General features: G+C 39.5%; 1 protein-coding gene, 1 non-coding gene and 1 pseudogene across 4 annotated transcripts in view; 1 reads left to right on the top strand and 2 right to left on the bottom strand.

Moving 5' to 3' along the window:
* Window positions 1-12507, bottom strand: part of LOC126934259 (uncharacterized) — a 1193286-nt pseudogene that overhangs the window by 116786 nt on the left and 1063993 nt on the right. The gene's annotated exons all lie outside the window — the stretch shown is intronic.
* Window positions 1-12507, top strand: part of PPP1R21 (protein phosphatase 1 regulatory subunit 21) — a 645938-nt gene that overhangs the window by 630427 nt on the left and 3004 nt on the right. For both annotated transcript variants that reach the window (XM_050754865.1, XM_050754866.1), the window contains 5 exons: window positions 1876-2118; window positions 6150-6182; window positions 8051-8167; window positions 10484-10582; window positions 11790-11918. In XM_050754865.1, the coding sequence (XP_050610822.1) occupies window positions 1876-2118; window positions 6150-6182; window positions 8051-8167; window positions 10484-10582; window positions 11790-11918 (621 nt within the window). The remainder of the gene's footprint in view (window positions 1-1875; window positions 2119-6149; window positions 6183-8050; window positions 8168-10483; window positions 10583-11789; window positions 11919-12507) is intronic.
* On the bottom strand, window positions 2824-2927 carry LOC126934513 (U6 spliceosomal RNA). The gene has a single exon (XR_007718979.1). It is a non-coding gene; the product is annotated as a U6 spliceosomal RNA (small nuclear RNA).

The raw sequence follows: 12507 nt of genomic DNA, 5'->3' as shown, positions 1-12507 counted from the left end.
GGAATCTCTCTCTCTGATCTTCTCTTGCCCTCTTTTTACTTGCCTAAGGCAGGACTCTAATCTGACTATATGGCATTATAGGGCATAAGACCTTCATTCTAGAGGAGGTCTTGCCCCGTACCTTAGAGGAAGAAATGCTGCTGCACAGAGAAGAATCTAAACTGACAGGGCTTATTGGGTTTTGTGGGGTTTTTTTGACATGGAGCCTTGCTGTGTTTCCTAGGCTGGAGTGCAGTGTCGTGATCTCAGCTTGCTGCAACCTCCGTCCCCTGGGTTCAAGTGATTGTCCTACCTCAGCCTTCAGAGTAGCTGGGATTACAGGTGCATACGACCATGCCTGGCTAATTTTTGTATTTTTAATATAGACAGGGTTTCGCCACATTGGCCAGGCTGGTCTTGAACTCCTGACCTCAGGTGATCCCCCTGCCTTGGCCTCCCAAAGTGCTGGGATTATAGTCGTGAGCCACTGTGCCCAGCGGGACTTGTTGGATTTAGATCCAGTCACATTTCTTCATGGTTGTCAATTATGCCTATCCAGTTCAGTCTTCATAAAATGCCCAGGAGGGCAGGGTTTGGGAGCTTCTGAATAGCTGAACACATAGAGGCTCTTAGAGGGTGGCATGCCCAGGAAGGGCATGGAAATTCTGCACACCTTCCTCTGCTTCACTCTAAATCTCTTAATCTGTATCCTCAGTAATAAGCCAGTAAACATGTTTCCCTGACTTTTGTGAGCCACTCCAGCAAATTAATCAAACTCAAAGAGGGAGTTCTCAAGGTCCAGACTTGGGACTGCTGTCTGCAGGGGAGGCATTTTTGGGAACTGAGCTCGCAATCTGTGGGATCTAACACTATCTCCATGTAGATAGTGGTGGAATTAAATGGGAGGACATCCAGCTGATGTCCACAATAAAACTGACTACTTGTTTGTTGGTGGGGAAATATCCCCACATATTATGGGGTCACAGAAGTCTCCTGTATTGATTGTTAAAGTGTGAGAACAGAGAAAAAACGATTTGAGAGTTTTTTGTAGCAAAGATGTACCTTAAAAATTACTAGGACCTTAGAAGCCTTCCTCACGCCCATTTCCAGTCACTACTCTCCTCTCTCCCAAAGGTAGGAGAGTAGTGACTGGATACTCCTGATACTGAACTTTTTTATTTTTTATTTTTTTTTACCCGATACTGAACTTTTTATTAAATGCAATTATGCTCTTTCTGATCTGGCTTTTTGCGTTCAGCACAGTATATGGTATTAGGTTGGTGCAAAAGTAATTGCAGTTGTTGATACTACTTTTAAATAAATGGCAAAACTACAATTACTTTTGCACCAACCTATAGTTCTAATTGTCCACAAACATGCCCATTTTTGTATTTATTTTTTCTATTTTAGTTAGGTGGATGGTTGAAGTTGCTGTGCTTTGATAATTAGTGACATTGCATACTCTAATTTGCTTTTGGTCTTGTTCAAGTCTTTTGTTGGGTTTTTTTTTCTTTTCTTTTTTTTTTCTTTGCCTTTTTCTCTATTGAGTTGTCTATCTTACTGGTTTGCAAGAATTCCTTGTATGTTCTGGTTATTGGATCTCTGTTGGATAAATGCTTTACAGATTCTAATTTGATTTTGAGTTTTCTTTTCACTCTTGATGTTTTTCAATGAGTAGAGTTTTCTTTTTTTTTGTCTTACTATAGTTTAATTTCTCGATTTATGATTGTGCTTTTTATATCATGTCTAATAAATCTCTCCCTATTCTAGGGTCAAGCTTTATTATTATATTTTTACCTCTGTGGGGTAGTTTTGGTTTACATTCTGTAAAATAGTTTTTGGCCACTAAGTTTTATCTATATTAGTCTCTAAGATACAACACTGTTATTTTTCAAGGTTCAACAGAGTTTGGAAAAGATTTCTAAACTGGAGCAGGAAAAAGAACATTGGATGTTGGAAGCACAATTAGCCAAAATCAAGCTAGAAAAAGAAAACCAGCGAATTGCAGATAAGCTGAAGAATACAAGTAGTGGCCAGCTGGTTGGGCTGGCCCAGGAAAATGCTGCCGTGTCAAATGCTGCTGGCCAGGATGAAGCCACAGCTAAAGCTGTGTCCGAGCCCATTCAGAGCACCAGTCTAGTAAGTGTCTTCTTGGTTGCCCTCAGTTTTCTTTTTAAAATGCTGATTGGTAAGGATCTAATATTCAACATTAACCATTGTCTTAGTTCATTCAGGCTGCTATATCAAAATACCATAAACTGAGCATCTTGTAAACCACAGAAATTTATTTCTCACAGTTCTTGAGGCTGGGAAGTTCAAGATTCAGGTGCTGGGAGATTCACTGTCTGGTTAGGGTCTGTTTCCTGGTTCATAGACAGCAGCCTGTGTGAGATTGTAGGTACTGTCATAACTCCGTTTTATAGTTGAGGAAACCAAGGATCAAAGAGAAATAACTCACATGAAGTCACACACTTGATAAGTGATGTGATGTCTCATCCCATCCTTGCCCTCTTAACCAAGATAGCCTTGTGTCTTACCCATGTCAGAAAACAGATTAGCCAACATAAACTCATTTGTTAGCCTGGTGTGGTAGCCCACACCTGTTGTCCCAGCTACTCCGGAGGCTGAAGCAGGAGGATCTTTTGAGCCCAGGAGTCTAAGGCTGCAGTGAGCTATTATTGTACCACTATACTCCAGCCTGGACAACAGAGTGAGGCCTTGACTCTAAAAACAAAAAACAAAAATAAAAATCAAATAAACTCATTTGCTTACTGCTTGCCTTACTGAGGTGCTGGAATTGGTAACACTGGCATATATATATTTTTTATAAATTAATAAAAATTTTTAAATGTGGATTGCTTCATGAATTTTCATGTCATCCTTGAGCAGGGGCCATGCAAATTTCCATATCGTCCCAATTTTAGTACATGGGCTGCTGAAGCAAGCACAATGCTGGTATATTTGAGTTGTTAATGTCAATTGCTGAAAGTTTAGAATTATCTTTTTATTTGAACATTTTCAGTGGAAAGCCCTATTCTTACATATGTAAGTGAAAACAATTTCTAGGGACATGAAAAATCTTTAGTACTGAACACTATTGGGCCATGAGTGATAATGACCTTAGTTGGGTTTGGTGACTTTAGAAGTTGCTATTTAAATCAACTAGTTAGTGTAGGGGTGGAGAGGACCTGATACCTTTCCTCTCCATCATAAGGGTCACAGCCAGCACTCCTATAACAAAAGACAGGTTAACTACCAACAACAGATTTCTGCCAAAAATAACCTGGCGTCTTGCCTTGCACACAGTGCGCAACAGAAATAAAAAGAGATGGAGTTTTCTGCTTTCCTTCATGTTTCTACTTTTCAGCCTTTCTTTTAACCCCTATGTCCTTTAAGTGACCTTAAGGGAACTAAGTGTGTGACTGTGTATGTGTGTGTGTGTCTTTGTGTCTTTTCTGTCTTCTTCCTCTTGGGTGCTGGGAGCAAGTCTGTGCTCATTTCAGTGTTAATTGATTAACAGAGGAAGCTCATCTTACCGGGAGATTACTTTGGTTCAAACACTTTGAGGCAGAGGAAGTAACCTCAGATAGAAACTTATTTCTAACTCTGTAACATTTCAAGAGTAAAATGCTTGTAATTTTTAGCAAGATCTCTAGTATTATAATTTGAATATTCAGCCGTCTATTATATATTATAAAAAAAGACAGCAATAACCTTAAAGTAAAAGCACAAAACAATACACATTTCTGTTTTTTGCTGGAATTGAAAAGCATTGCTTAAATTAATAGAATTTTTAAACATATATTTTAAGTATAAAAATGACATTATCCTGAATAATCAAGCCACCAATGTTATCATTTTTTTCTACTAAATTTCATATACAGTTGAGATTGTACTACATAAAATTTCAAATCTTTTAGCAAAATGTGAAAACATAAAGCTCCTGTTATGAGAAACTTAGTATAAACTAACTGATTTCATAGTATTCCATATCTCTCATACCTTAGTTTACCTATGATTAGACATTAGTGACAACTTTTAAATAATGTCTCATTTTTATGTATAAGATTATTTCTGCATGTTAAATGATTACCTCGGGATGTATTCTCAGGGTTGGAATTACTACATCAGAAGGCATGAATATTTTCAAATTCCTTGATCTTTATTACCAAATTATTTTGTAAAAGGACTGTATCAGTTTATACTCTTGTTAGTATCATATGAGAAAATGTTGAAGTAATCTGTGTTAAGAGTTTTCCTTGCATTGCTGGGTGTGGCGGCTCACGCCTGTAATCCTAGCACTTTAGGAGGCCGAGGCAGGAATTCGAAAACAGCCTGGCCAACATGGTGAAACCCCATCTCTACTGAAGATTAAAAAGAAAAAAAAATTAGCTGGGCGTGGTGGTGGGCACCTGTAATTCCAGCTACTCAAGAGGCTGAGGTAAGAGAATTGCTTGAACCCAGGAGGCGGAGGTTGCAGTGAGCTGAGACCGTACCATTGCACTCCAGCCTGGGAGACAGGGCGAGACTCTGTCTCAAAAAAAAAAAAAAAAAAAAAAAAAGCAAAAAGTTTTCCTTGCATTTAAACAATACCATTCCTTTGAAGGACTTGGTGCTGTACCACATTTTCAGATCATAACCCGGGAGTAAGGGGGTGAGGATGAGCAGGTGAAATAGATGTTTCCTTGCAGTTTATTTTTATAAACTACAGTCATATTTGAATATGTAAAATTAAATGACTGGAGTATTATTCCAAGCAATTTTTAACTAAAAGAGAGTAATTGCTACTTCTGCTTCATTGAGTAGAAAAATTATAGCTCTTCTATTTTGAAAGGTCTTATCGAAGACTCTTTTACAGCCAGGTGGGCATAACATTCATTAGTACACATTCAGTTTATATACTCTCAGTGTTGAGAACAGTACTCCAGAGAATACTATTTAGAATACATTAAAACTGTCTGTTGACTGGGCATGGTGGCTCTTACCTGTAATCCCAGCACTTTGGGAGGCTGAGGTGGGCGGATCAGGAGGTCAGGAGTTCAAGACCAGCCTGGCCAACATGGTGAAACCCACCTCTGCTAAAGTTACAAAAAATTAGCTGGGCGTGGTGGCATGCGCCTGTAATCCCAGCTACTTGGGAGGCTGAGGCAGGAGAATTGCTTGAACCTGGGAGGTGGAGGTTGCAGTGAGCCTAGATCACACCATTGCACTCCAGCCTGGGCAACAGGGTGAGACTCTGTCTCAAAAGAAACGAAAAAACAAAAAAAACTGTTCATTGAGTATAATCTCTTATTTACAGAATCCATTGACACTGAGTTTCCATTAGTTTCCTTGTCATTGTACCCAAGCACATGCCCCTCCACCTTGAACAATAACCAGAATTAAGTAATCATGACCATCTGTTTTTGAAATCTTAAACTATAGAAACAAACTTTTAAAAAATCTAGCAGCACCCAAGCACGGTGACTCATGCCTGTAATCTCAGCTACTCAGGAGGCTGGAGATGGAGGATCTCTTGAGCCCAGGAATTCGATGCTGCTGATTGCACCAATGTAATGCAGCCTGGGCGACAGAGGGAGACCTGTGTTTAAAAAAAATTAGAAAAAAATCTAGCAGCATTTTAATGTGTTTAAAATTACATTTTTGTTTTCATTAATTTACATCTAAAATTTATACTTACTCATGTCATAACATTATATCAAAAGTGTATTTATTTCTTCTCTCTCCTTTTGAGCTTTCAACTAGAGTGTTTATTATTTGCATTTTCTGTTTCGAATGTTTAATTATTATAGTCACCGTAAAACTGTCTTTACCCCTTCTTGGCTACTGGTTTGGAAATAGGCGTAGAAATGGCAAGCTGTGGTTAAAAGCTGATCTCCTCTCTCCTGGATGATTTGTTGGGTTTCAGTGAGAATGACTAATCAGCATTTTGATAGAAGATTTAGTGATGATCATTATTGGTTACTGCCTCATGGCAGAAATAGTAAATGCGGTTAGCTATCTTCATGTCCTTGTAGTAAGAGACAGTCCGAGGATGATCTTCTAGTACTGTACCCTCAATGCTCTGTAAAACGGTGTGAATGGAGAGGAGAAAATATTACAAGTGTTTGACCTACTGTGCTTGAAATGTACACATTCTGTTCTAAAAGATTTTTCCCCTTATGTTCTAGATTGGCACTTTAACCAGGACATCGGACAGTGAGGTAACGTGTGCTTGTCATCATGTTGTTTGTTAGTAAATATCCGGCAGCGTGTTTGTCGACAAAGTCCTGTAAAAGCCGTCTTTGTCCAATTGTTGTTGTTGTTTTCTGACACTTCTAGCAAATGTGGAGCCAGTGTTTTCCACCTTCATTGATGGATCCATGTACCTTTTCTCTGGTTCTGTTTTGACAGTCACCAACAAATTATAGCCTGTTTTTATAGTTGCCTTGTTGACTGACTTGCCATGGAGATTTGACAAGGTGTGGCTCCTGCTTGGGTCTTCATTCGCTGGCATGCTACATGAGGCTGAGAGCTGTGTTAGTCCTCGCAGTGGGCAGCCAGGAAAGCAGGGCTTAGCAAGGGCTATCCAGGGCCTTGACTAAGTACAATGTACTTGGTAGCTGTTTCCTGCCCTCAAAGCAAGTGAACCCAGGTCAGATTTGGCCTGTCGGATAGGTTTGCACTTTTGAATTTTGAAATAATCTAAGATGTAACCCTGTCTGTCTGTCTGTCTGTCTGTCTGTCTGTCTATCTATCTATCTATCTATCTATCTATCTATCTATCTGGAGACAGAGTCTCATTCTATCGCCCCTGCTGAAGTGCAGTGGCATGATCTCAGCTCATTGCAACCTCTGCCTCCAGGTTCAAGTGTTTCTCCTGCCTGAGCCTCCCAGGTAGCTGGGACTTCAGGCGCATGTCACCACACCCAGCTAATTTTTGTACTTTTAGTAGAGACAGGATTTCGCCGTATTGGCCAGGCTGGTCTCAAACTCCTGAGTTCAGGTGATCCACCTGCCTCGGCCTCCAAAAGTGCTGGAATTATAGGTGTGAGCCACTGTGCCCAGCTGCTTTAAGATGTAACTTTATAAATAACTGTTAAATAAACACCAAAGTCATCCAACTGACCACTCAGTATGGCAAACTGGTTAATATAGTTCAAGTAAGCTTGTAGATGCTTTGATTTCTGTATTTATTCTTGTAATATAGATAATCATGAACTTCTGTGTGTGTTTTTAAACTAAACTCAACAGGGTGTCATTGTTTGAGTAACTAGTAGAAATACCAGTCTGGGACAAAGGCCACAAACTCTTCAATATAGAAATAGTTTAATTTATTAGTATGTTTACAAGTATTAGTGTTGTCTTAAGATAATTTTGGAGAAAACAAGAATGTTTGATTTTAGTGGTTCCAATAAATATGCCCCTTTCCCCTGCCCTCTTCCAGTTGGAGGAGGGCATAGGAGTCAGACAGATGGACATTTTGAAAGTCAGGTTTGTGTTTCGCCAGGCGCAGTGGCTCACGCCTGTAATCCCAGCACTTTGGGAGGCCGAGGCAGGTGGATCACGAAGTCAAGCGATCGAGACCATCCTGGCCAACATAGTGAAACCCTGTCTCTACTAAAAATACAAAAATTAGCTGGGCATGGTGGCACGTGCCCATAATCCCAGCTACTTGGGAGACTGAGGCAGGAGAATCGCTTGAACCCGAGAGGCGGAGGTTGCAGTGAGCCGAGATCATGCCATTGCACTCCAGCCTGGCGACAGAGTGAGACTCCGTGTCAAAAAAAAAAGAAAGTCAGGTTTGTGGCTAATAAAAGCTGGATGGAGGGGCATGGTTCCAGTGGGCTTCTCAATACTTTAGTTCTGTTCTCTTGAAGCCATAACTTCATTCTGAAATAGAAAGGATGCTAAATAAAATAAATTTGAAATATACACTTCCCTGCTATGTCTGAAGTTTCTTTGAGGGGTAGGAGAACAGTGATTCCTCATCAAACTTCAAGTGAAAATGTACAAAATGTCTTTTTTTTTTTCTGGAAATGCTTCATCTCACTGGTACTTGTTTATTTATGTGTATTTGTGTTCTATTTAGGTTCCAGATGTGGAATCTCGTGAAGACTTAATTAAAAATCACTACATGGCAAGGATAGTGGAACTTACGTCTCAGTTGCAGCTGGCTGACAGTAAGTCAGTGCATTTTTATGCTGAGGTGAGTGTAGATTTAGATTGGTGGTTTTTTCCCTAACCCCTGCAGGAATTAGATCACTGTCCTGTTTTCCTACTACTCACTGTAAGAGAGAAGTCAGTTTCCCAAGTAGTTGGGACTACAGGCATGTACCACCACACCTGGCTAATTTTTTGTATTTTTAGTAGAGACGGGGTTTCACCATGTTAGCCAGGGATGGTCTCGATCTCCTGACCTTGTGATCCGCTGGCTTCGGCCTCCCAAAGTGCTGTGATTACAGGCGTGAGCGGAGTTAATATTGACTAGTCTGTATACCAACTAAAAATCTCTATTTCAATAAATATAAGACTGATTTGAGCCAGGCGCGGTGGCTCACACCACCGCCCCCGGCCAAGACTCTGCCTTAAAAAAAAAAAAAAAAAAAAAAAGTTATTCCACTATGCAATATCATCTATAAAATTGTACATAATTAATAGAATTGAGGGGGGAAATGAAGATAGAAAGTAGAGATACCAAGGAGTAGGAAACAAATGGTAAGATAGAATGGCTGCTGCTCAACGTGAAAGAATGCCTTCAAGGTCTCTGACTTGAAACTTTATATTGAAAGGTCAGTTATGGATAGCAGATAGATAATTATAATGATTAAAGTTGTTAAATAAATTGAAAAAGAAAGGAGAAACCTTTTATTGAGACCTGACTTTTTGATTTTCTTTTATACTGGAGTTGAAGAGGTTGATAGGAGGCCAGTTGCTAAAAGTGAAGAGGGGCTTTGCATCTATTTCCTGCTAAAATAAGTCATGTGCTTAGCTGAGTGTTGTTCACAAGCAGCCATCGCATACATGTTTGATAAGCTGATCAGTAGTGACAGCTTGTTGGAATGCAGGAAAGCGGGAGGACAGCAAACTGAATGACTAGCAGTAGAAATGCTGAATCACTAAGCCAGCAGTCCAGCAGGCGTGGATCCTCATTGTTTGATTCTGAGTTAGTGTCTCAGACTCGATTGTCCTTTTCACAAGGACCTGTGCCTTGCATGTCTGTCTTCCTCTTCGTCAGGTTCATTGCTGAGCACAGAGTAGATGTTTGGTTAGTAGGAGGCAGTTGATTGGGTTGGCTGAACTGCCCTGAAATTTTGTGAGAAATGAAATGAGTAACTGAGGAATTTTTTTAGGCTGTTTTATTTCCAAGAGATTTGGTTATTTTAGTAAATATCTTCTGTGCAACTGTGATTCAAGAATTTTTAAATTGTCCTACTTTTTCCTTATTGGTAAACAGGAAGTGGTCACCTCCCCCCCCACATGACTTTACTGCTCTGAGAGCCTTATGATGACATAGCATTTGCTTGTGTCTCAACAGATCCTCCTTGTCAGTAACCTTATCAGAAAGTTTAGTGAACCTTTTAATCTCATACCCTCTTTGAACAATATTGTGAAATAGAATTTTTCTTTTATCGTTTTGATCTGCACACTCTCTGGATAGAGTTGGTTTTGGTAGAACCCCTAAAGAAAGCAGCCTGGAATTTTTGCAATCTTGTGCTCATTTTTTCCCTTGGAAGTAGTGCATAATAAAAGTAAAGCTTTTATTGCTCCTATAATGTGGTCTCTAATGAAGGACTTTTAAAACACAAGAAAAGTACCTTAGGATCCGTAGTGCATGGTCAGGAGCTCCTGATAATTTTTGTAATAATCACTTTTCTTTTTATCTAGTATAAATATAAATGAATCCTAGATAAATGTAGAAAGTTCTTATGTAAAGAACGGGTGCTGTGGCTCATACCTGTAATCCCAGCACTTCAGGAGGCTGAGGTGGGCAGATCACTTGAGGTCAGGGGTTTGAGACCAGCCTGGACAACATAGTGAAACCCGTCTCTACTAAAAATACAAAACTTAGCCGGGGGTGGTGGTGCATGCCTGTAATCCCACCTACTTGGGAAGCTGAGGCAGGAGGATCACATGAACCCAGGAGGTGGAGGTTGCAGTGAGCCAAGATCATGCCACTGCACCCCAGCCTGGGCAACGGAGTGAGACTCCGTCTCAAAAAAAAAGAAAAAAGAAAGTTCTTATGTATTATATATAACCACTGGTCATCAGGCTAGAGCGAAGAAAAAAACATTGATCTTAAGGTGGTAGACTTTTTTCCCCTTACTGAAATGACAAAGGTGGGGGCCACTTCTTTCTTACGTGTACTCTAATGTGTGATACAATGCCTATAGGTATTCAACAGATTATTTGTGGAATGAATGAGTAACTTTGCCTTTGGGAAGTGTTTTTAACAACCTTTCCTGAAGCACATTTAGTTTTAGAAAATGCTCCCTTAGTAATGGAATGTTTTCTGATTTTACAGTGCCGAGCACTCTCTAAAAGACTGGCCTTGGCTGAAAAGTCTAAGGAAGCATTGACAGAAGAAATGAAACTTGCCAGTCAGAACATCAGCAGACTTCAGGTGAGTTAAGTGTTACCTAAACAGTTTTAATGTGTTTTCATTCAAAGTTCTTTGGTAGCAAAGCAGCATTTCTTTTCCAAAGGCATTTGATCTCTAGATATGCTTTTTAAAATAATCACTGTATTTCTAATTCATTAAAAATAACATCACATGTTAGACAGAAAGTAGTTGTATTGTTTCTCTGACTTGATTCTAATTTTAAATCATTTTATAGTCAGCATTTGCTTAAATAATACTTATTTACCCAGAATCTTTCCTTCCTTGTACATACCTATCATGGTGAGCTGTAGGCTTGTTCTGTACATATTACTCTGTTCCTTTTCTTTCCTGTGTCATAAAACGGATCTAAACTGAAAGGTGGGGCTATAATATATTCTCTTTTACTCACTGCCTGGTTTTAAATCTTTGTTTTCAGAAAGCCTCTGTTAATAAAAACATGATGCCAGGCAAGGAAAAAACACAGCACTACAGCAACACCCACTTCCTCTTTGCTTCAGATTTGTTTATCAGATTAATTAGGCACACAGGATTAGATTTTAGGCAGCAGAAGAGAGCATGAGAGATGGGAAGAGAGATGAAGGGTGCTTCTTTCAGGGACGGTGCTGCCGGGAGGGCTGTAGGCCATTGAGGCGTAGGATGGAGGCAGTGTGTTGTAGGCCTCACCTATGGCTCAGCAAAACCTAAGGGAATTTGGAAAGATAATGATGGCTTTTCTTATAATTTTATACCTGGCATAGAAAGAAACCCTTAAATTTTTGCAAAGAAATTATGAACATATTTTGAAGACTGAGAAAAACGTTTTCCCATTTCTTTTAACTTTGTTCTCTTGTTAGGCCTGTGCCTTAACCTTCATGTTAATTGATCAGATAGACCATCTTGATAGGTTGCTTTTCCAGTTAAAAGAATTTTTTAAAAAATTGATGTAAATAGTTGTACGTGTTTTGGGGGGATGTGGTATTTTGATTATTATGATACCTTTGTACAATGTGTAATGATCAAGTCAGGGTAATTTGGATGTCCAGCACCTCAAACATTTATCTTTGTGTTGGGAACATAACAATTCTTCTTTTGTAGCTATTTTGAAATACACAGTAAATTATTGGGAAACTATAATTTCCCTGTTCAATTTTTCTTTTGTGAATTAAAAAAGCTTCAGAGTGGTATGACTAGTGGGATGTTGATTTTTCTCTTTTTCTTTGCTATTTAGGATGAACTGACAACTACCAAGAGGAGTTACGAGGATCAGTTAAGTATGATGAGTGACCACCTGTGCAGCATGAATGAGACATTATCTAAACAGAGAGAAGAGATTGACACACTAAAGATGTCCAGTAAGGTATGTGAGGTGAGGTGAGGTAGTCTCTCTGTAATATAATATTTAATATGAGGCATTTTATTGTCATGCATTTCAGGAGCAAGAGGACATAAGATTTAAAGTGTAAAGGCCAGGTGCAGTGGCTGAAGCCTGTAATCCCAGCACTTTGGGAGGCTGAGGTGGGAGGATCCCTTGAGGCCAGGAGTTCGAGAGCGGAGTGGGCAATATAGTGATACTTCATCTCTATAAAAAAAATGAAAAAATTAGCCAAGCATGAGGGTCTGCGCCTATAGTCCCAGCTACTTGGGAGGCTGAGGTGGGAAGATTGCTTGAACCTAGGAGTTTGAGGTTACAGCAAGCTATGATTGTGCCACGGCACTCCAGCCTGTACAACAGAGTGAGACTCTGTCTCTAAAAAAGAAAAAAAAAAGTATCTATAAATAATTTTCTTTAATATCATTTGTCCTTTTTTTCCAGAAGTATTAAGTGTCTTTGGCTGAGTTAAAAGCTGAGAAAGTCTGGCCTCTAAGGCTTTAATACTGTATCAGCTGCTTTTTGGCATTTTTGGCATTTCTCCTACTGTTGCATAAGAGTTAGGGGGACTCACAAA

The sequence above is a fragment of the Macaca thibetana genome, chromosome 13 (genome assembly GCF_024542745.1).
Source record: "Macaca thibetana thibetana isolate TM-01 chromosome 13, ASM2454274v1, whole genome shotgun sequence".
Classification (NCBI taxonomy): Eukaryota; Metazoa; Chordata; class Mammalia; order Primates; family Cercopithecidae; genus Macaca; species Macaca thibetana.
This window is presented reverse-complemented; position numbering and strand designations above follow the sequence as displayed.